This window comes from Melospiza melodia, chromosome 3 (assembly GCF_035770615.1).
Source record: "Melospiza melodia melodia isolate bMelMel2 chromosome 3, bMelMel2.pri, whole genome shotgun sequence".
Taxonomy (NCBI): Eukaryota; Metazoa; Chordata; class Aves; order Passeriformes; family Passerellidae; genus Melospiza; species Melospiza melodia.
Window position 1 is genome coordinate 57,832,227 of NC_086196.1, and position 24,078 is coordinate 57,856,304.

General features: G+C 41.3%; 1 protein-coding gene across 1 annotated transcript; it reads left to right on the forward strand.

Moving 5' to 3' along the window:
* Positions 1–4,558: 4,558 nt before the first annotated feature.
* On the forward strand, positions 4,559–22,155 carry LOC134415905 (protein ELYS-like). Its single transcript, XM_063151898.1, has 24 exons — positions 4,559–4,823; positions 5,866–6,119; positions 6,590–6,770; positions 7,563–7,770; positions 8,918–9,034; positions 9,701–9,785; positions 11,199–11,349; positions 12,277–12,409; positions 12,496–12,677; positions 13,142–13,203; positions 13,885–14,013; positions 15,393–15,483; positions 15,567–15,656; positions 15,847–15,987; positions 16,750–16,854; positions 17,339–17,432; positions 17,732–17,855; positions 17,970–18,026; positions 19,023–19,169; positions 19,889–20,076; positions 20,249–20,393; positions 20,487–20,618; positions 21,771–21,918; positions 22,004–22,155. The coding sequence occupies exons 1-24, from the start codon at positions 4,703–4,705 to the stop codon at positions 22,153–22,155; spliced, it is 3,237 nt and encodes a 1,078-aa protein (XP_063007968.1). The 5' UTR covers positions 4,559–4,702.
* The last annotated feature ends 1,923 nt before the right edge of the window (positions 22,156–24,078 follow it).

Consider the following 24,078-nt stretch of genomic DNA (forward strand, 5'->3'; position numbering starts at 1 on the left):
CTACAGTTATTCAAGACATAAGTTATTTATTAACTAATAGCTTGTACATAGTGATTGAATGTATTAATAACAGACTAAGCTTGTAAAAGAAGATTGCTCTGGGGCTGTGATTTTTCTGTCTCAGAACAGATCTCTCTAGAGAAGCAATTGCATGCACTTGAATATTTTTCTCCTTGGGGAAGTATTCATGACTGAATGAAAGCTTAAAAAAAGAGTCAGAAAGAGTCAGAAGTTAAAAATGTGAAAGTGGCAGTAAGTTGAGACCTTTGAGTCAAGTTAGTAATTATTTTTTCTGTTTACTTTGTACATGAGTGACTATAAATATGGTCAAAGAAGAAAGGGGAGGGAAGTTTAGCAATTTTTATATTCACATTTCTCAGAAGTGCAGTCAGTAGCTCAAAATGGGGTAAAAGGTCAAATTTTCAATATTGGAATAGAATAGAGATGACAAATCTGACTTCTTTTTGTAGCGTGCAAGAGTATTTGTAAAATACTCAGATTATTGTCAAATTGAATTGACTGATGAAATGCTAGTGAAGATTGCTTAATAGGGTTTTGATGCATTTCTGTAATGTATACTTATATATGTATATTTTTTGTATGAAAACTATTTAGAAAAAATGAAAATATAGCATTAGCTGATTTTATTAGTTTTTAGCGTCTATTTTATTTACACCTCAGCTAAAATATTTGTCTGTGCTTAGGAAGAAAGCAAGTAATAGCAAAAGACAATTGGCAATAGATTTAATAACTTCCTAAAAGTTTGCATTTTTCTAGTAATTTTTTACTTCAAAGGAGTTTTAATTATGTGTTGAAATGTTTTACTGTTTTTTCTCTTTTTTGTAACTTGGATTTGGTGCACAGTTGTCCAGTGCAGACCAGTTTCCCCTAGGAGCAGTTTGAAAAGGAGCCTCAGCATAATGTGTAACAAGGAGTGGGCGCAGAAATTTGAGGGACATGGAAGGAAATGGAAGCAAAACCAGATACTGTGACTCTGTTTAGGGGCTGAGAAAAGGGAGAAGCTGGGGAACAGTGTTAAGGCACCAGCTCAAGGATGGGTTTATAACGGAGTGGAGAAAATAGACTTCATGTGGGTGCTCTCTGTGTAGGCTTGCTACATATGTGAAGGATGAGTGGAAAAGATTTGCAGCTGTTTGCACATGGATCTGAGAGGGAGAGAGCAGCAGTGCCAGAGAAGGGCAGGAGGGAGCTGTGAGAGGAGGTGGGATGCTTTGTGGTGGCGGATGGATGCAGAAGGCTGTGGGGGCATAGAAATGAGATTTTCCAGCAAACAGGGTGGGAATTTCACAGGAGCTACAGCTCATTGCTAAATAGAATATTCTGAAGGTTTTCTATAGAAAGGGAAGTAATTCCTTGATTCCCTAATGTTTTTATCCCCTAAAAAGTGCTGGATGGCTAAAAGTTGAAGCCAGATTCTGCATCTGTACCTTTGGGGTGTAACCCCAAAGAAAACTCCACTAGAAGGTTGACCACCTTGGGACAGCGGAATCTGAGCTTTCAGGAAGAATAAAATGGGGTGCAATGGCAGATTTTATTTCCAGGAAGCACACAGCAGGAGATATTAGTGACAGGAGTATGAATAACATTAGGGCTGTTGGAAGGTATTTTGTAAGAAAAGAAATGTTACAGTGGAAATTATTCTCTTGAATTACCTCACTTTCTTTTCTTCAAATATTCATAAGCTAAGGCTGGTGAAAGTATTTGTTCTATGTTATAACATGAAGGAGAGTTAAATCTATTTTACTTTCAATAGACACTCAGTGCTTGAAGTACTAATTGATTCATGTTGACTTTGTTTATTTGCCTTAGTATTTGCACATGTCCAGTGTGCAAATAAGGGCACAGATAACTATTTATTCCCCCATCAGAACTTCTTGTGGAAGGCTACTCTCAGGGTTGCAGTGCAATAAATTTGTTTGCTGCAATTTCATTACTTCCCATGCAACTAATATATAGCAAAGTTGTTGATTTCTGGTGGGGGAAAAAAAAAAAGCTATAGCAGAAAACAACCTACAGGTTTTCATGAGTAGTTAGGCAATGCTTGCAACCAATTAGTCTAGGCCAATCTGAAAATACTGAAATAACAGAATTTTAGGTAATAGGACAGTGCTTGTTGCTTCGTACTTTTGTCTTTTGTGCAAGCTTCAGGGTTTCCATTCCAGGGAATGCTTTTTTCACCAAAGTAGTCAAGATAATAAATTCCTTTGATGTGCTTAAAGATAAATGTTCTGTGGTTCCTGTGGAATTAAAGTTGTTCCTAAAATAAAATGCATTTTCCAGCACTGGGCTGTGTGGATGACCAATATGTGAGGTAGAGTGAAAAATGCAAGTTATGGCTACTGATGTGGCTGTTCAGGTCAGTTCCTCCCTGGCTGTGTCATGTCCAACAGCAGGCATTGATGTGCTGTGCATTGCTGCAGAACTTGGTTTAAACCTGAATTGAAGCATGAATTATTAGTGAATGACTGCTTGCTTGTGTTTTAATACTGCAACTGGGATTTTAATAACAGTGAGAGAATGATGCAGGAGGTGGGTGTGTGATTTCTGTGAAAAGCAACAGCAAGCATATATAATCCCAGGAGTCCAGGGCACTGAAAGACCTTTGCTTTTGACCTGACCTGTTCTGGCTTCTGACCCTGGTGTCTCCCTTAAAGTACAAGAACAGTGTGCTCGTCTCAGCAGGACCCAACAGTTACATGGGCCAGGTAAGATCTTACTCAAAGAAGCAACTAAAATCAGTTTTCACTAATTCACTGGTGTAGACTGGTCTGTTTTTTTATCTCTCCTTATTAACATTCACCTAAGCATAATGCACGTGTCTAGTGTTCATAGGTTTGAAGTCTTATGTAGTGTTACCTACATTTCTGTCATCCTGGAACTGAACACCAAAATGTAGCACCTGCTCTCACCCATAATCACAGAATAAACTGAGTTGGAAGGGACCCACAAATATCATTGAAGTCCAACTTCTGGCCCTAAACCCACCATGTGCCTCAGAGCATTGGCCAGCGTTTCTTGAATTTTGTCAGACTGTGCTGTGACCACTTCCTTGGGGAGCTGTTCCAGTGCCCAGCCACTCTGGGTGAAGAACCTTTTCCTAATACCCAGCCTAAACCTCCCTGACACTTCAGGCCATTCTCTCAGGTCCTGTCACTGGGCACCACAGAGAGGGGATCAGTGCCTGCCCCTCCTCTTCCCTCACAAGGAAGGTGTAACTGCAATGGGGTCTCCCTCAGTCTCCTGAGGCTGAACAGACCAAACCTCAGCCACTCCTCATACAGTTTCCCCCTAATCCCATGTTCCTTGCCCTCCTCTGGATGCTCTCCCAGAGTTCAGTACCCCCTTTCCGTGGCGACTGCCGGGCCGAGGGTGCCCCGGTGCCGGGGATGGATGGATGGATGGATGGATACGTTGTTTCTGGGAGCAGCCGGCCCCAGCTGCCCGGGCAGGCCCTGCCGGTGGAGGCGGGGCGTGCGCCCGGCGCGGCCCTGACAACGGCATGGCCGCGGCTTAGTCGGGCTGCGGCGCTCCTGCAGGCGGCCCTGCTGCTGGCAGCCAAGGACTGCCTGGCTGGCTGCTCTGGGAGTTAAGGTGTCCGATGTAGTTTTGGACAAACAGTGGTGACAGGCTTTTCCTCGTGTGGCGCTGGTTTGCTGGTGTGGTGGAGAGAACAGAATCCTTAAACTGGCAGGAGAGAGTCAGCAAACGTCAGGCCCTGTTGCATGGGTTGCAGGTGTTGCTGCAGTTGTTCTTGTCAGGTTGCTGATCGTAAAAACCTGTTGGAGAATTAAATGTCCCAAATCCACCTGAATACAGCCTTGGGCAGCCTGCTCTAGGTGATGGCTTGAGTAGCAGGGCTTGGACGAGCGGCTCAGGTTGGCTGAGATGGCTGCCAGTGGGTCCAGAAGGCCATTCTAGAATTCTATTGTAAAGCCAAGATTGTAGAACTTGTGCTGGGAGGGACAAGCAGTGAAATACCTCACTGCCATGTTCTGTACTGAGCCCCTTGGCACCTATGTCTCTCTGTCCAGGTACAGGAAGCAATGTAGAGACAAGCATTGGCTCAGCGCAGACTTTAGGATCTATTGCTTGCTTAGCCATGTTAGACAGGCTGCAACTCTTGAATGAAACCAGAGTCGTGTCAGACAAGAGCTACAGCAGATAGCTGGGTAAATTTACCCTAATGTCCAATTCTGATTTGTGCTGGTTTTGTTTCCTCACTTAAAGGAAAATGAAACCTTTGGTCTGCATCTAATACAGAATCTTAGCTGTTGGGAGCTATTGGGATAGAGTGCTGAAATCCTTTCTTATCTTCTGCTATAGGTTTATGCTTCCTGGCAATCATAAACTTTTAAAATATTATTTTTCTGAGATCAAATCTGGCTTAAATGTATGAGTGGACATGAAATCGGTGTGTTGTTCTACTCCCTGTTATTTATCTTGTTCATTGCTCTGTGTACTTTTTCTTGATCTCATAGGTGTCAGAAAAGCTCAAGATTCTCTTCGTGCTCTGCTGTGAGATGAAAAACTGTCCCAAGTGCCATTTCTTTTGAGCAAAAAAGAGCTGCAGACGATGTCTGGGAGATTTGTCACTGCATACTGATGAAGCTTAGGTCAGTCTCAAAGATATTTATGGCTGACATGAGTCTCTTTGCCTTTTTTTCTTTGTCTCCAGTGAAGAATGCGAGACCTAACGGCTCAGGTAACGAGCAGTCTGCTGCAGTTTCCAGAGGTGACTGTTGAGGCACTTGGGGAGGATGAGATCACCCTAGACTCTGTGCTGTGTGGGAAGTTTTCTGGAGGTGAGCATTTTTGTATTTTCCTTTAAATTTGGATTTGGTGTGAAGTTGTTACTGCCTGAAGCACAGGGTCATGGCATCAGGTTGGTTCTGTTAAGTAAAATGGATCAGGTGTTCTGACAGTGCTAACAGGATATTTTAACAATTAGAAGCATTGAAAGTGCAACAGCCTGCTCCAGTCCTGTGCTGTTTAAATAATAGAGCTGACCATGCCCATCTCAGTTCTGAATGAAATGGAAGGCAGTTTTCAAGGAAGAAATAGTGTTGTTTTGGGACAAATTTCTTTTTAGCAGCTCATGTGTTTCCAAGGTATTTAATAGGATGCAGATTGAGGACCCAGTGAGAGTTGCTGAGAACAGCTAAGCAGATTAGGCAGTTGACTTTCTAGGTGATCTGAAGGTACAGCTGGATGCCTCTGGATGTCTGGGCTTCTGTTAAGACCAGGTAGAATCTTACCTACCTGACTGTAGTTGCAGTAATGGAGCTCATCCTTCCTTTGAGCTTGAAGTCCCTCAGTAGAGGAGCAAGAGTTAAACTCTTTGGTGAAACACCACTTGTTAAATTCTTTCTGGGATCAGCTCATGTAAAAGTTGGAATTGCACATGAAGTGCCCATTTTAAGATAATTTCCTGTTCAAATCCCTGCTCAGAGTAGTCTTGTGTCAAGCAAAATTCTTAACTGGAACTGTGTTGGATTAGATGGGCTGCATTTGAAGTATGCTTTGAGACTTGTATTCCTGTAGATATTTGGGTGTTTTTTAGCAAAACCAGGCCAATTATGGTGTACAGACTGGAGCTCAGTCTATTGTAATCTTTATCCCAAGGAGTGAATGTTCTTGAGAGCAGGACTGACAAGTAGAAGTGCAAAAGCATGGGGTTATTAATTTTAAGAAGTGTTGGTGTTGCAGTGGGTGATTTAAAATGATTGTCCAGGTGTGGGTGGGTTGGCCTTTCCCTCTGTTGCATTTGAGGGAAGGGCAGTGCCCCGGCTGTTGCTGCAGTTGTGCTGCTGGCACTTGGTGAGCGCTGCTGCTGTCGCCCTGCAGGCAGAAGCGGCCTGGCGTGGCTGGCGTGCGGCCCCCAGCTGGAGGTGGTGAACTCGGTGACAGGGGAGCGGCTCTCTGCCTATCGCTTCAGCGGGGTCAGCGAGCAGCCGCCCGCCGTCCGCGTGGTGAAGGAGTTCTCCTGGCAGAAGAGGACTGGGCTCCTGGTTGGCTTGGAGGAAGCAGAGGGAAGTGTTCTCTGTCTCTACGACCTTGGGACCTCAAAAGTGGTTAAAGCAATTGCTTTTTCAGGAAGGGTATGTATCTTTTTGGGGGAATTAAGGTTTTGTGTTGTTTGGTGCTGCATAATCCTGTTTCAGGAAAAGCTTTGGAGCCTCTCTTTGAAGGTTGTGTGTTTTCTGAATTGTATTAACAAATTGTCAGTTCAGAGTACTTGCCAAGAGAGCCTTTTTCTCAACACCCCTTTCTGCATTTTTGTCATTTTTGTTTTAAGGCCCTAAGGAGCACCATGTTTCTGGTATTATTTTCCTGTGGGTTTGTAGTGATTGGATCTTTCAGGACTTCCGTGTAGTATTTTCCCAAATTTTCCTGGTTTGTATGAGGCAGAAGGGCAGCATTCGGGTACAATAGAGAGCAATGATTTGGTTTTAAGTCTTATGAACCCGTATTTCCTGTCCTGTTTCTGATGTGCTGGTGCTGGCTTCCCTTCTGAGGGTTCCTCCTGGGGCTGTCACAGGCTCTGACATGAGCGTGCCGTTCCCTGCAGGTGACTGCCATCGAGCCCATCAGCAATGACGGCGGAGCCAGCGTGAGCACGCGGCACCTGCACCAGAGTCTGCGGTGGCTCTTTGGAGTGGCAGCAGTGGCCACAGATGTTGGCCATGTCCTTCTGGTTGACCTTTGTTTGGATGATTTATCTTGCAGTCAGAATGAAGTAGAAGCATCAGGTAAGCTGCAGTTTTTAAACTTGAATTTAGAAGTAAGAAAATGTGTTTCCTTTCAAAACCCAGCTCGTATCCCAGTGAAGATCCCAGCGTGCTGACTGACTGCTGGCATTTCTGACACTGCCCACTGCTGACTGCAGACAGCAGTTTGACATGGTGTGGTTCTGAACTCTGATTTCTGTGATCCAGAAATGGAGTGGCTTAACGCTCCTGCTGATGTTCAGAAGGGCCCTTGCTGCCCACATCCCTTTTTCCCTGTGATTCTTGCCAGTGGGAGGTAGGAATTTTTCCATTTGAGTCAGTGCAGCTGTGTGATAGGAAGTTATGTCAGAGGTACCAGATTCCTTGGGAGTGTTCTCCTGTTCCCATCAATGCTTGGGGTAGGCTTTAGGCTTGTGTTTTACAATAAATCTGGCTTATCAAAAGTCCTTCATTTGGGTGAATGAATCCTGCAGTTTGTGTTTTCAGATTGCAGACACTGTTTTGGGTGTTGTAAGAGTGGCTTCAGGTGTTCGTATCCCTTCAAGTAGCTTCCTCATGAGGTCCAATAAAGGAATTTGTCTACAATGGTTACATTTGTACCCAGTTTTGAAATAGGAGAGAGAATACCTGTCCCATTGGAGAGTCCTCCTGTTCTCTGAATGGGTGCAGAAACAGGAATAGCTAAAAAAGATGCTGCACAAATGGGCGTTCCATTTGCAGAACTAGATTATATACATTGTATAATCACATCAGTTTAAAATGCAATTGAAGTGGCATAATGCATTCATTTCTTGCCTGCTTTTATGTGTTCAGATCTAGAAGTTGTCACTAGAATTCCTGCTGAAGTTCCACAAAGAAGAGAAGCTGTGACCAGGGAAGGGAGGCATCTCTGTTTTCAGTTGCGAAGTCCTTCAGGAACAGCAGTGTCAACCCTGTGCTACATAAGCAGAAGCAACCAGCTCGTTGTGGGATTTTCTGATGGCTACTTGTCACTGGGGAGCATGAAAACCTTGAAGAAGGCGTAAGTAGTCACTTCCAGTTGGCATGCTTGGTGGTGCAGAGGTCTCAATTTTTTGCTTCAGGAAATATATTAATTTCAAGAGCCCTTTTTCTGTGAGTGGGAGGTTGGGTATAACCGTGGAGTGTTCAGAAATCCTCTTCTGAAGTATTAACTCATACATGGATCAAGTACAGCGCCTTCTCTGCCGTGGACTGCAATTGATTTCTTACTGTGCCTGTTCATAGAGGTCTTGTAGAATGTACTGGGTCATGTCAGACAGCAGGGATGTGAGAGATCTTATTTTTCTAAGTCAGTTTGTTCTGTCCAGTCATATTTAGGGAAACAAGGCAATGTGTGTTTTTCCATGAGACAGGTTTTAGAAATTATTTTTTAGAACCAGTTATTGCAATGATAGCATGCACTGAAAGGCTTCAGTATCTGAATAATGTGATTTTGGTGATTATATATATTTTAAGGGACCAGGATGAAACTAGTGAGACATGATAATTCAATAGCTGATCTGTGCCTGAAAGCATATTCTTTCCTACATTTCAGCCTTGATGCAAGTAGGGGGCTGACCATTTCCAAGGCATTGATGTACATGGACCAATTTTTCCTTGGAAGCCTTGGAGATGAGAATAAGAGGCATATATATTTATAAACAGTAGTAAAATTAAGAAATTATTTAAAATCTGCTGAAAAGCAATGTAACTTTAAATACGTGGCAAAATTCAGATAGGGGTTTACTTTAGCAAATCTGCAGTTACTCACCATAATTACTCATACATAAATAGATAGTGGAGGCATAATTAGGTGTCAGGAAAAGATTGTGAAGGTACAACTAAGGTTCAGAAGTCTGAAATAAAATATTTGTTACAATGCCCAATAAAGAAATGAGAAACTCCTTCTGTTTGGTGTTTTTTAAAATATGTTCAGATTTACTGCATTATAAGTTCAATATGTTGAAGTAGGCTTCAACAATAGGAACAGTGTTTTCCCTAGCAGCTGAACTAATAATTTCTGTTCCTCCTCCTCAGGCAGAGGAGGACATAAGCAGAGGTTATTGCTTTGATGGACAGAAATCTCCTCACCTTGATTGCTGCATAAAAGGTAGTCATTTGCTTGCCTCCATTATTTGTCTTTTCTATTTTTTTTTTCAAACCTGTAGGCACTACACTCAGGTTGGAGGAGAAAGGATTCCTGTCTGTGCTCTTACTTTTCAAGAGCCTGAGAATGATCTTCAAAATTGTTGCTACTTATGGGCTGTTCAGTCTACACAACAAAGGTGAATAAAAATTACAATGAGCCGCTGATTTTGCTTTTTTTTTTTAATATTAGTTCACATAGAGTTGTCCCTAAAAGAGGACAATGACAGTATTGCTGGTTGCTTCATGAGAGCTTCAGAATTCTTTGGAGTCCTTGTGTGCTAGTTCAGCTTCCCTGGCAGAAAAGGAGCAGTGTTCAGCAAAAAAATCAATGGCTTCCAGCTGGGATAAGGAATAAGAGAGTGTAGAAGGGTGCACTGCATGCAAGAGAGGGACTGGAACTTAGGTGGGAAGAGGAAAAACATACCTCTCAGCATCAGCAAACTACTTAGCCCAGCTGTTCATAAACTGGCAGTCTTCTTGAGCTTGACTTCAAGGCAGTTTTCATGGAGAATGGTTTACTGTGTAAAGCTATTTCCAACAATTTTAGGTCCATACTGCATATTAAAGCTTTCCAAACAAAGGCATAGTTAGCATGTGCCCCTGAAGCTGTTTGTGTAAAAATTTCCTCCTCTATGTTTTACTGGCTAAGTGTGACAAATTATCATGTTTTGGGAAGCAGTGTTTTTCTTTTCAGCAAGAGCGTGCTCTTAAGTCAGTTTCAGCCTAGATCCAGCCTAATAAAATGATAATGAGGATTGTAAAGCAGCTGTGTAATTAAACCTCCTCATTTATACCTTTTTCAGTGAAGGGAATACTGTGAATTTACATCTCTTGAAGTTAGCATTTGGTGGCAGGAAATGTCTGGCATCTGGAGAAGTCATGTATGAGGTAAGACAGGCCTGTATGTGAGAGATTAAAAGATGAAGTTTCCCAGAGTATCAGTTAAGTTGGCTCCTTGTATATGAATGACAGCTGAAATTTCTAGTCATTAAAATAAATGCGTGATGAGTTTATGGAATTGTAGTGCTTTATCTTATGGAACTGTCCCTTGGTGTAGTGGACATCTTGTTCTGGTCTGCATTTTTGATTAAAATTGATTTTATCATTAGTCATTTTATAAGATGAGATTCTTTGCTTAGCCTTCATGTTAGTTTTTCAAAGAGATGGTTTTGGTTTTTCTCAATTACTGTGCGTATGAATCTGTTATTTCCAAAATTCGTGAATAAAATAGAATAGAATGTGCATGTTTCAGAACAAATGTTACCATGTTTTTTCAATAATGAAAGACTTTTTAATTTATTCATTTATTTTAGACACCTTTGATATTCATTTGTAGCATTTCCTGGAACCATTAAGAGAAAGCTTGTCTCTTCTCAGATTAAATCAATTAAAAATTAAATGTATAGAATGAGAATGTGTTGTTTCATGCCAGTTCGTTTTAGATCTCTGAAAGTTTTGGAAACTCATTTTTTGCTTGGAAGTGGTTTTGCTGGTTTTTTTTTTTAGTTTGGTGTTTTGTTGGGCTTTTTTATTGTAGAGCTGCTATTTGTCCACAGTACACATATTCGTATATTGTATAGTAGACAGGTTAAATGAAGGCTGTACTGGAAAGACAATATTTCACTTAATGCTTGCTTAGAAAATGGTGGTGGCAGAGGTTCAGGGCCATCCTTTCTGTATATCTATTTCTGAGTGTCTCAAAGCAGTTTCTTGCTCTGTAGTAATTTGGAATCTTAAACACATTGTCCATGTTCATCCCATGTCCTCACCATAAGGAATTGAGGGATATTTCCCTGATAAGAGCTCATGGGGTTTGAAAGAAGGTTTTAAATCTCTAGGAAGTTCTCTTTGTTGCTACAGAGATGAGTGTTCACTCTACTGATGTGCCTATCAATAACATCTCAGGACAGACCTTTAGCTGCTCTAATGTCAGGTTCTGTAATCAAAACACGGAGCAAAGGCTTTGTGTGAAGATGTGTTGCATTGTTTTAGATGTCTCTTTGCAAGTATATGTTCAGGTTTGTAAAGACACTTTGATGATGCAAGGAATTCTACAAAACGTGTTTAGATGTAGACTAATGTTAGGGAAATGCTAAATTCTGAAAATGTGCAAAAGCCTTTAGAGTAAAACTTGCCTGTTATGACTTGACACTTAATTCTCTTGCATGTCAGATGTAATTCCTGTTGATGGGAAACATACTGTAAAATAAGCATATTATGTCAGATATTTGCATTACTTGGATATAATGTATATTGTTATTTTAGAATTGCCTTTCCTCTCTTCTTAATTTTTCCCCCCAGGATTTTACATGTTGTGTCAAGCTCTTCAGTTTAGATCTCTCTGGTGGAATCTTTCCCTGGAGAGGGAAGACCAGCAATACTAAATTCCTCAGATGTCAGACCATAGAAAAATTTTGCAATCATGCTGACAGAGAGGATAACGTTAATGAAGGTTTGTTCTGATGCCCCTGCTTGGTTATTCTGAACTGCATGGTTTGGAAATCTGAGCAATGAATGCTGTTCTGTACCCACAGTCCTAAAGTCTTAAATATTCATCTAGCTGATCTTGCTGGGCTTATTGTATGCTTAAGTTATATGAGACTTCTTATCCCTCTGAACATAATCTTTTAAGGGAAAAAGTAGCTTTATTTTATGTTTGCTGGGATGGTAGAGCAGTGTATGGAGTCATCTGTGTAAGGATGGTCAGTCAGTTTGTTCTGCCAGTTGTCTTCATTGAACAGTAAGATCATTCTATTGCTTAGGAATGTTACCTGAATTGTTTTTTGTCCTGCTCAAGCCTCTGGCTGCATCCAGTGTGCATCCAGTGAATCTAGTTCCCCAGGGCTGAGAACTGGAGCCAGTCCTGTGAAATATCTTCATCAATAATCTGAATGAGGGGATCAAGTGCCCCCTCAGTAAATTTGGGACAACATCATCATGAACAAGAATGTTGATCTGTTGGAAGTTAGGAAGGCTTTGCAGAGGGATCTGCACAGGCTGGATTGATGGACCAAGGCCAGTTGTAGGACTTTCAAACACCTTTTGCAATGCTACAGGCTTGGGAAAAAGTAGCTGGAAAACAACCAAGGTATCCTGCATGACAGCTGGCTGAATACAAACCACCTCACCACATTAAAAAACCCAAAATCCCCCAAATAATTATTCATTCAGCATGCAAAACTTAATTAATAATTGTGTATTTCATTTTGCTTGAAACAAATATAATTTGAATAAGAAAAAGAGGCACTGAAACCTATTGCAGAGATGGTTGCTATTTCATAATTTCTTTTAGCATTCCTAAGTGCTGTGTTTCATGAATGAAATAACAGCAAATATCTCATATTTTCTACAGTAAGAAACAATGTCTTGTCTTTGACAGTAATCTCTCCTGACACCAGTGTATCAATCTTCAGTTGGCAAGTGAATACCTATGGTCAGGGAAAACCATCTGTTCATTTGGGAGTGTTTGACATCAATCGCTGGTATCATGCCCAAATGCCAGAGTCACCAGGGTAGGTTTTAATTAAGAGGTTTCAGCATCTCTACAAAAGGTTAATTTGAAAATTGCTATTGAGCTTATGCACTTGTTTTCTTTAAGGCCAGAAGAATTCCTTCATGATTGCCCCTATTTTGCCCTGTGGTCACTGGATCCTGTAATAAGCATGACTTCTCCAAACCTCATTTTGGATATTCTGGTACACGAGCGTAGTCTGAGTCGGGGAGTTCCTCCTTCTTATCCACCACCTGAACAGTTCTTTAATCCAAGCACCTATAATTTTGGTAGGTATTTCACTGCTTCTCTTTTGAATAGTGGCAAGTTTTGGTGGAGGTGAAATGCCACTTGAGTGGTTCTCTTTCTTGTTCATTGTTCGTCACATGAAAACCAAACCAAAAAAATGCCCACAAACCTTCTCCAACCTGGTTACTGTGTCCGGACAAGGCACTTAGTCTTGTGAAACATATCTGACAGGCAGCTGAGTTTTGGATTTTGGAGCGTCTGTAACATGGCCTGGGAAGGGGTGATGGTCCCAAAATGAAAAGCCTTTGAGCTGAGGCCCAAAGCACAGCACTAGATAGCTCTCAAGTTTCTAGAGACAGAGAGTAACTCCTTTTTATGGGATGTGTGTAAGTGATGTGAGGAAGGAAAGTGGTGCTGGAGGTTTGTCTTTGCAGACAGCAGTATTTATAAAGCATAAACTGGTGAGAAGGTGCCAGGGTCTGTCAAATGTTCCTTGTTTCTGCAGATGTGACCTGCTTGCTCAGCTCGGGAGTTGTTCACATGACTTGCACCGGCTTCCAGAAGGAGGTGACTTTTTTTACTGTATTGAAAGTGTCAAGAGATGAACCTTTGGTAACTTTTCTCTTGCAGTGCTTTGAGTGTCAGAGACCACTTGATGCTCACACTGCCCATCCACATGCTTAGCTGCAGTATCGTGCCAGTTTCATGCAGATGGCACTGTTGTAGGGAGGCATGAGCAGGGATTGAATGGCTGGGAAGGATGGGTGTGGTGGAAGCTGGGGAAATGTTTACTTCTTTGTATGGTGTGGAGTTGGGGTCTTGATCCCTGATGACCTTGAGGATGGAGAAAGGGAAAAGTGATTTAACTGCTGAGGAAGAAATGCATGTTTTTTCTCTCAACCTTGGCCAAATTCTGATTTCTGAGCCACTGCACAGCTTTTGACAAACTCTTTCAAATTAAGTTCCAGCTCACTAAATATTTCAGCCTTGGCACAAACAAGCACAGATATGTGATTTGAAGTTGTGTGTTAGGTTTAACTTTTACAAAATGTAATTTGTGTCAGGGAAAATACCAGGCCTGTGTATTGACAGAGAGGTTGGAAAATGCTTCCTTTAGCATTGCAGGGGTTGGTATTTTCTTCTACAGGGTATTTTTTAAAAAATTGAAACCATTCATTTGGCTGTTGTTTTTAAGGCAGAACCTTCATGATTGAATGCTCTCTTAACCTGTTTTGATTGATGTTTCAGACCCTGAAGTTTTTGAAGAAATCTGGTCCTTTAATAAGTGAAGCCATCCGTGACAGCTACTCTCGGTGTCTTGTAGCTGGCTTGCTGTCTCCAAGACTGGTTGATGTCCAGCCATCCAGTCTGAGTCAGGTGGGTGTATGCTGGAAAATCCAGAGAGAAATATATGCATCTTGTCTGAAGACTGTAGAGGCTACAAGGCATGACCATCTGAGTTTTACTTGCAAGTTTCTCTAAGAGGTAGGTGTTGACATTATTTAGCAGAAATAATAATATTCTTAGATCCAGACTCTAAATTTGACTTGGAAGACCCCTCTGTGCAAGCTGACCCAGCCCACATAGTGCTTATTTTGCAAGTCTGATGTAGGCTCTTATATTCTGATTAGATGTTCTGATGTCAGCTCTGGTTGGGAAGTAACTTGGGAAAGCAAGAAGTTTTATGATGACATTTCCTGAATTATGACTACATTGTTCAGAGACTTTTTATGCATTTGAGGAGGAATTGCTTTTGGATGCTAGAAAGAGAAATTTCAGAATTAAGTCAAGAAGCTTGGGTTTGAATTTCTTTGGCCACTCTAAGCAGTATTGGGCATGTTTCCTTGTCTGAAACCAGGTTTCAGAAAAAGATGGAAGTATCACACATGCTTTCGAATGACAGAATGTGTAGAAATATCTTTGAATGTAATAATTTAACATAGAAGGAAAAAATATTTTTGAATATGTTTTAGAAAAAATAGAGACAAGGAAAAAAAAGAAAAATGTCAATTTCTATGCAGGATCATTTCACCTGAAATAAATGTCTTAACACCAGCTGGAATTAGCTGCTACATTATTTCCATGTGTGTGCATGCCTGTGCATTATCCTTCTCAAGGACTGCCATGGCATTAGAATACAGTAATTGAACAGTCTGAAATTCCAGATCATTAGAACTAAAATGTTTCCCATTTTTTATGGTGCTTTAACAAATTGAAACTTAATGTTTTGGCTGTCAGAGCTGCTTCCTGTCTTGCTGGTCTCAGGAGCTGCTTGGCCTCAGCTTCACTGTCTCCATGCAAACACAGTGGTGTTTGCTCTGTCCCCTTCATGTGTTCCTGATGGCAAAGGGTTGTGCCCATAGTGCATAATGGGTGTTAGCAGGGGATGCTACTGGAAATAGTTAACTGGGACTCAGTGAATGAAGACTGAAACCCTGAGGCAAAGAAATAGAGATTGAAACTAGCCTGCATAAAGTTGAAATGTCAGAGGAAAACGTTCCTGTGTTCCTCAAACCAAGCAGCAGTCCAGCCTGTGGGTAGAATGAGGAAAGAGTCAAGAATATGGAAGTAGCTGCATTTGCAGGTGATGTCTGAGTGGGTAACCAGGCAGCAGCAAGCACTTCTGTCAGTGGCTCAGGTAGTGTCTGATTCAGAGCTACTACACGGGTCACTGACAGAAGCTGCAGTGTTTATCAAGGTGAGACTGAGAGGAAAAGTCTGCGAGGTTGTGATTTGCTTTTGTCTGTTCTGTTCAGGAGGAGCAGTTAGAGGCAGTGCTGTCAGCTGCTGTGCAGACAGGCTCTTTAGAACTTCTGACGGGATGCATTAAACACTGGACTTCTGAAGGTAATGCTGCTTCCACTGTTTTTATGTTTGTGTTTTGGTTAGAAATCGTGGCTTCATGTCCTTTTTGTTTTCTGTTTTTAAAGAGCAGCCAAGTTCTGCTGTAAATTTACGGTTTGTTCTTGAGTGGACGTGGAACAAAGTGATCTGTACAAAAGATGAACTGGACCAAATATGTGAGTAGCGGTGTGGTGGTTTTTAAAACCTGGAGTCGTTCTTTGTAAAGGATCTTCTTCAGTACTCTGCCAGTGCATGCTGCTGGTTCTTTAAGCGGTTCTTTAAGTCTCTTGTGGCTGTTGAAGTGTTGTAGTTTGGAAGTGTGCAGTTGCTGTGCTGAGTGATGATTCAATGTTTCTCCTTGACAAGGTGTTCCGCTGTTTGACGGCTCCTGCAACTTCATTGACCCGCAGACATTACAGTCCCTCCAGCACTGCCAGCTGCTGCTGAGCAACCTCAGCACAGTCCTGAACTGTTTTCTAGCAGAAGCCCGAGAGCTTACAGAGAAAGGTTGGTGAGAGCCCTGCTGGGCCTTTGGTGTGATTGTTAACTTTTGGAAGGATGCCTGGGTTGTAACTGTGGAGACAGGAGCTGCTGTTGTTTTGGATGGTTGGGAGAGAGTCAGGTTGAGCTGGGAGGAGGGGTTTAAATCAGATCAGTTGGGACTTTGATTTAAGCCACTTTGAGTTCAGGGGAGCAGCTTGTTGTGGAATTCATGAGGCTGGGTAGGAGAAGGTTTATTGGTTCAGCACTGAGCTGAGTAATCACCTGGGCAGCAGTTGCAGCCACTGAGTGTGGTAATGCTGAGAAGTGTTCCTAATTGTTAGCTAGCAATTGATAGTTGTGTGCAAATTGCTGGGAAATAGAAAGGAATCCAAAATGAGTAAAGCAATTTCCTTGAGGTTTTTTGGCTTCTGATTTTAAAAATTGTTGTTCGCATGTCGAGGGAAAAAGAGGACAATAATATCTTTTGCTAAAGTAAAAATCTCTGCTATATGGAAAACAAATGTTGTCTTCTTGAGTATATCTTATAGTTTAGGCTTTATTTTTCAATTTCAATCCTTAGTGATTCTGTTTCTTTGTAGTGACTAGGGTTTTTTTGGTGAGGGTTGGAATGGTGGTTTTTCCTTCAAATTCATAAGTGATCCAGAGAGACAACTACAAAGACAGGTTTCCACTGTGTGTGTTCATATTTTCTCTTTGTTCTGCAAAGGGGGTTTTGTAAAATGAAAGGAATTGCAAAACTCAAATCATGTTTTGCCTTTCTTTCAGGTTTTTCAGACTTGACAAATAAGCAGATGGTAACCAGCCTCATTTTTTTGTATGTACAAGTGGTGATCTGGTTCTGTCGATCCAGTCTCCTTCCTGAGGGTTTAGGTAAGCAGACCCTGTAGTACCAGCACACTCATTTTGATAGTAAAAGCAGTACCTTCATGTTTTGAACCTTTGATTTATTGCTTGGGGTGAATGTGCACCTTGGAAATGCTCTTAATTGAGACACCTTATAAATTCCATTTTCAGCTTTAATCATTTTACTGATGCTCACATGTTCACAAAGTCATTCCTTTGAGAGTGGTTGATTTAGGAGTAGCCGTGAGCTTACCCTACGTGCTCTGAATGCAGCATCAACAGCAAACATGAAGCTGATCTTGAGAGAAGAAGTAGTTGTAGTTCTGCAGTTTGCAGCAGTAGTAGTTTTGTCTTAGTTCTCCTTTAGCAAAGGCAGAAACAAGATTAGATTCTTTGAGAGTTGGAGGCTTCTTGAGGTTGTGTGATTTCTGTCTGTCTAGACCAAAATTTTAGTTGAAAAACGTGGTCTTACTTTAACTTGCTTTTACTTTATCACCCGTAGATAATCAAGATGATCACATTCATTTGTCCAGACCTTTCTACAATTACCCTCTGATTCAGAGCTACTATACGGGTCACCGAGAGAAACTCGAGTGCTTATCAAGGTAAGACTTAGAGGAATTCTCTAGAAAGCTGCCACTGTTAGACTGTGTGAGAGTGATTATTTTTGCAGTTAAAACCCTTTGTCTGCTCTCCTTGGCATTACACATAACAGAGCATGAAAGCAAGCCTGGAACCCAAAAGGTCATTGCAACTCTTCTCTTGGGTTTGTGCATTGGACTCCTTGATGAAAAAGTTCATTGTGAGCTAAGGACCATCTTTGCTCTGAGTCTGAAATCTGTGACATTGAGAGGCTGGAATGAGTGTTCTACTCTGTGCAAGCCCTTGGTCCCTTTTGTTGCAGAGGCAAATGGGATTCTGATTGCTTGATGATTGATGGAATGGTTTCCCAGCTGGGAGAGGAAGTGGAGAAGTTGTGGCGGAGAGATGAAGGCGGCACTGGGAAATACCCACCTGTTAGTTTACATGTGAGTGTTGTGTTCACTGCAAACCCCAGCAGCAGCAGCAGCAGCAGCAGTCTCCTAAAGCCAATGATGGTGAAAGACAGGAGCATTAGAAAACCTTTTCATCTTTCATTTCAGGCCCTGCTGGATCTCTATTTGCTAGAAAGCATTGAAGAAAGCGACAAACATGCAATTGTATCCTTTCCAGATTGTTTTATTTCTCCTTCAGTAATAACAGCATAAATGTTCTTACATGTTTGTCACCTATGTGTTTTTTGCAAATTCTTTTCTGATACAAGCAAACAGGTTCCGTAAAATATTCAAGATAAAAACCTTGCTTAGTTTCTTTCAAAATGTAATAGGTTTTAATTTTTTTAAGTGCTCCTTTCTGTAGCAAAGGACTGTGTATTAGAACAGTGCCTGAAATATGCTGCTTCAGAACAGAAGGGTTTGTAACAGCAGTGGTTTTCCAGTTGCTGATTTGTTTCCCAGCCCAGCTAACAATGTTTGCTTTTTTTTGTGTAAAAAGTACAAGTACACAGAATAATAAAGAGGGGGTTGAGAAAAGTCATTGGGCTGAAGCCTAATTTTTAGGCTGCTGGAACATGCAGGCTTTCCTTTGTTGCTTGTTGGCTAAATGAAGAAGAGAGGCTGGAAAGCAAAGGGTTAAAAATGATTGTGGTCCCAAGCTGCCTTACTCAGACACGATCTACATGCAGTTTTAAACACAATTTCAAGCAGTCAGTGCCAAGTTGCATTGTAAGGGCACCATAATTTGTGTTGGTTGTGTGAAGACAGGAAATGGGGAGAATAAACAGGTGTAGAACTTGTTTTCTTTAATAATTAGGCATTGGATGGTGAAGTGTGTTGCCTGTCCAGTGGTAGCTTCACTGACAGAAGCAGAAGCCTGGGTTTGTAAGAGCAGTTTATAAACACCCAGTATCTGCCTCTTTGATTGCCTTACAGAAATCCACAAGTGTTTCTTTCTGGAAGTATATTCAGAATACAGTTTTGAGATCAGGACCTGCCTATTGATATAATGGGTTTTTATAGCTTAAAATGGCAAGATCAATACCTTGGGAAGTTCTGCTTTCTACGACTTTCATATTCTTATTTCATTCTTTTGCTAAATGTAATGTCATACAAGTTTTTGGTCTCAGCGATTTATTCGCCTTAATTAGGTACTCTCAGACAATTTACTGGCTGCTGGATATCATCCATTTCTTTCCAAATAAAACAGAAACTTTACTTGTTTCCTTTCCAACTGCCTTTGCTATCCCTTGGGGTCTTGTTAAACTGATTCGAGGGTTTTGGCTTCTAGATCACAATGATTATGAAGTAAGTATGAAACAGTTGAGTTGGACACACATTGCACTGCAGAGCTGTAACCACTAAAATATTTTTAACAATTGCTACTTAGGTGTTACAAGCACCTAAGAGCATAAGAAGCTTTTTTTTTAAACTGGCCTGACCTCTTCAGCAACAAGTTATGATTTGAAATTTTGTTTTAACTACTTTGACAGAAATTGATTGAAACAAAGGCATAATCAGCATAAATAATGCTTAATATTTGAATTTTTAAAGCCATCTCTGTTTTAGGAGGTTTTCAGCTGACTGGTTGGGCACTGATTCTAACAGTGTTTTTGGTACTTGAAGCATGGAACATTTGAGACAAAAGACTGCAGGAGTGATGTGTCAGCCTGATCTTCCCAATGCTTTAGGTTGTTTTTTACCTGTCACTATGTGAACAGAACCAATTTGATTATCAAGTAACTTATTATTTAGTAATGTATTTATAAAAAGAGATGTTTGTACACAGAATTTCATGAACTTACAAAAATCTGAATAGTTAGTTTTAAGACATTCATAATTGTATCGCTGTTTTTTTTTTCCTGCAAATACTGAAGAATTTTACTGATGTGTCCTGGATCAAGTATTTTGTTATTTAGACCTCTCAGTTGGTCTAACCCACGTCCAGCCTTGCTGCAGAAAGTTTTGACTCTTTGTTGCCTGGCTGTGTGTATCTATGGTAATGAAGCTGTTCTCAACTTGTGCAGAATTCCCTGGCCCTGCTCTTCCATCCAGCTACACTCAAGACAGTGTCATGGCAGCACATGAGGATAATCCAGTCCCTGATGTGCCAGGGGGAGCACAGGCGAGCCCTCAGGTACATGCAGATGATGAAGCCGTCCATGTCCAGCAGCAGTGAGGTGCGGCTGTTCCTCACCGTGCTCTTGTCCAACAGGTAAGGAACCTCCCCTCTTTTGGCATTCACATCTTGGGAAATGTGGAGAACTGATGGCACAACTGGGGCTCCCCTCCATTTCCTTTGAGCTTTGAATGGATACCCTCACTGTGGGGCATCTTTCTGGCCTCAGTGTTCTCATTCTTTTCCATGTCTTAAACCTTAACTGTAGGTGCATGGTGGAGGCTTGGGGTCTGTTGCAGCAACACACCACGAAGTTAAACATAGAAGAGCTGCTAAAGCACATGTATGAAATCTGTCAGGAGATGGGGCTGATGGAGGATTTGCTGAAGCTGCCCTTCACAGACACAGAAAAAGTGAGTTTGGAGAAGAAACAAAAAAAACCTTGTCTCTTGGGCAAGAGAAGAGGCAGAATGGTGATGATGTTTGAAATGTGTTATTTCTCACAGGAGTGTTTGGAGAAGTTTTTACAGACCAAATCTGGTGTTCAGAACCATGAATTCCTCTTAGTCCACCATCTGCAGCGTGCCAACTACATCCCAGCACTCCAGCTGAATCAGTCCATGAAGGCCCATCTGTTGGTAAGGGTAGCAGTTCTGCTGAGTGTGCAAATTTCTGTCAGTGTGACTGATCACTTTTGATAGTCCTCAAGAAAAATCTTGCTTTCTCTTTTATACCATTATTTGAAAGACTAGGAATAAGTTCCTACATGTCAAGTTACAGCTGAACCTAAAAGGTGGCTGAAATAATTTCACTACTGCAAACTGCTGTGTGAAGTTATAAATTACATGTTCAGTTGCTGACTCCACTGAAAGTTTGTTTGTATATGACAAAAAAAAAATAGGTATCTTTTATACCATCTCCTATTTTCATTCAGTTCCTCTGATCCTGCTGTTATATGTGGTTTAGCTAGGGAAGTTATTTTTGTAAGTTTTTTTCTGTGGAATAAAGAGTATGTTGTCTGTCACATCTTGTATCTTGCCTGACAGCAGTCTGGATAGTCAACAGGTCACGTATGTGTAGTGGGGTTTAGTTGTGATTTTGGGTTTTTTATTTTCTCAAATTATAGTACAAGCTCTCTGATTCCAGTAGTTTCATGCTACCAATTTTATGACATAAATTCTAACCTATGTTCCTCAAAATATCCAGATCAAATTTTGCATTATGTGAACTTCTCTTAGGGATATCTGATGCATGTGTTGTTTTTTGAAAGTGTATTTTTCCAGTAAGTCAAACTTAAAAGGTAGTCTTGGAAGGTTTAAGTGTGTGAAAACTGTGTGTGAAAACTGTGTTCCAGACAGGTGTGTGTAAGTAGATTTTCTTAATTTTCCCATCATTTTGTCCAACGTAATTTGCAGTTGCCCTGTGTAGTCAGTAATCTCAGATATCTTTATTTCATTATAACCAGAGGAAAGCCTGCTCTTCCATAAGCCATTTGAAAATTGCAGGTGTTAAGAATTATGTAAGAATAGGGCTCTGCAAAGTGCCAGAGTCCTTTTAACTAGGAGTTTTATGTTCTACTTTTATTCCAATCTTCTTTGCACTTATCCAAAACTACCAGGTGAAATTGGTGTGTGCTTCTGGGTGGAACCTGCTGAGGTTCTGTGCAGGGGATTTGTTCTCCTTTGTCTGTAGAGCGAATTTAGGCCTTAGTTAGAAAGAGCAGAGACAGTCCTGTGCAATGAACTTCTGGTGAATTGTTAACTTCTTGCTTTGCACATTTCCTTTGTCAGAATGGTCGTGATCCTCGTTTGAGAGAGAGAGCAGTAGCCAGAAATTCTTTGTTAGACCAATATATCAAGGTCCTTCCCACAGTCCAAAGGAAGCTGGCAGTAGAGAGAGCCAAGCCGTACCGTTTGCCTTCATCGGTCTTAAGAGAAGGTAATTTGAGAGAAGGGAACGAGGATGTGCAGCTGGCCATCACTTTGAGTGCACAAGGCTGACACTGCTCCCTCTTGCTTTACAGTGCCAAGGCCAAAGCCATTATCAACAGCAACAAGGCAGGCTAATGCAGGAAATGTGCATACAAGAGCAAGTTTAATCACTAAAGTACTGTCCAGATTTAAAGAAGCATGGCTAGGAAACAAGACAACCAGTTTCTCAGAATATAAGAAGTAAGCAGCCTGTTCACAAAGTTTGGCCTTGTTTTATGTGTTTGAGGGGAGACAGAAAAAGGAGAGAAATCTCTTTGAATTGTGTTAGTGTCTTGGTGGGAAGGTACATGTGAAAATAGCTTTGTTTTGCTTTTTTGCACATAAAAATACGTTTGAGACACAATTCATCATTAGTATTATTTGGAGAACTATACTTTTCTGCTATGATAATCTTAGTTAGGCAAATACATGTGTTTACATTATGAGAAATGTGCTTGGAGAGTTTAAGACAGCTGAAACTAAAGCTTTGACCACCACCAAGCTCTTGGTGTACAGACTTTGACAGATGAACAAAGAGAAGTGCCTGTCACTTCCATGTGGGCCTAATGTATCACCCCAGCACTGAGGGTTTACCTGTATTTCTTGTTCACTGGGTGTTCGTGTTGTCAGCATCACATTTTTTTTTCATTTATTTCTTGATTTTCCTAGTGTAAAACGAGTATTTTAACAGGTTGCTGGATTTGGTGGTTCGTCCTGGTCCTTCCCGCTCTGTGGCACAGGATGAGACCCAGCAGCAGCCCCCATGCAGAGCTTCCACTTCTTTTGTGGCATCCAGCCCCCCGAGAGCAAATATAGATTGCTCCAGCTCCCAAAACAACCTGCCAGGAGCATCAGAGCTGAATGTACTTGAAACTCCTCTTGTGGTCAAGGTTTGTATTTTAAAAAGTCAGTAGCAACCAACCAAACCAGAAGCTTGTGAGCTTTGTTTAAAATGAAACCCGTGGATTCAAATGGTGAGGTATTTTTTGCATGCATGTAGTTATTGTATACACAGTCTTTTCCAGCAGTAAAACGGGCACAGAGGGAAAGTTTAGTTTTCAGTTAATTGCAGCGGTCACCTTGTCCCACAGCTTTGAGAAATACACTTGTTTTTACTGCATGGAACAAAGTTCAGCCTGGACTTTTCAGTTTATACTTAGCTGCCTAAAGATGCAATTTGTGGCTTAACCATGTCATTATTTAAGTGCCAAGTAGCTTTGTGTATTTTGATGTGCATTTCTACAATCAAGAACTGTGCTTCAAACTCTTAATCCAGTGTCATGAATGACAACTGAGCAATGTCAGTGATGTGAGTCTCTGTCAGATTCAGTGATGACTCTCTGCAGCAGTTTTGCTTATCAGGTGTTTGTGTTAAACTGTATTTCCAGTCATTGCCATCAAACTGTTACCGTGCAAGGCAGTAACACCTGACACGGCCCCTTGCTTCTGATCTTTTTGCCTTTGCCTACCTGAATGAAATCATTGCCATCTCCCTAAATTATAACCTTTTTCTTGTTAGGAAATATCATCTATAGTATTGAACTAGCTTCATCCTTCTCCTTTCTAACTCTTTCAATACTGTAAAACATTTCCGAGCCAGGAAAACCTGAACACTGCTCCATGAGGATATGTAGGTATTTTTACAGCACTATCCTTTAATCTTGTGTGCAGAATGATTAATTAGTGCAGAAATAAGCTGTGGCTGTTGCTCTGTTGACTGGCATCTGGAATACAGCAATTGAAAACACTGCCTTTTGGAATAAGGGTTGTGTGCCTTTTAAAAGAGCGGCGTAGAAACCGCAAAAATTACTGGGATAGGAGAGAACATTGTAGGCAACAAGATGCTATATTCTTGTTTCTTCAGGAATTTTGAAAAATAACCTGTTATAACTGAATCTTTAAGCATTGGGTACCCAATTGTATTTTACCCTGTCAGAGGCAGTGGGTCACTCTGCACTGCTCCACAGCCAGAGGGCACTGCAATGCCATGGGCACCCCTGGCCGTGTACACACCTTGTGTTGGAAAAGTGCTCCTGGTCATGGGCCGTGGCAAATGGTCAGTTCTGGAGAGAAATACCAGAAACAGAGCATGTGATTTGCACACGGGGACTGCTCTGATCCTTGTGCC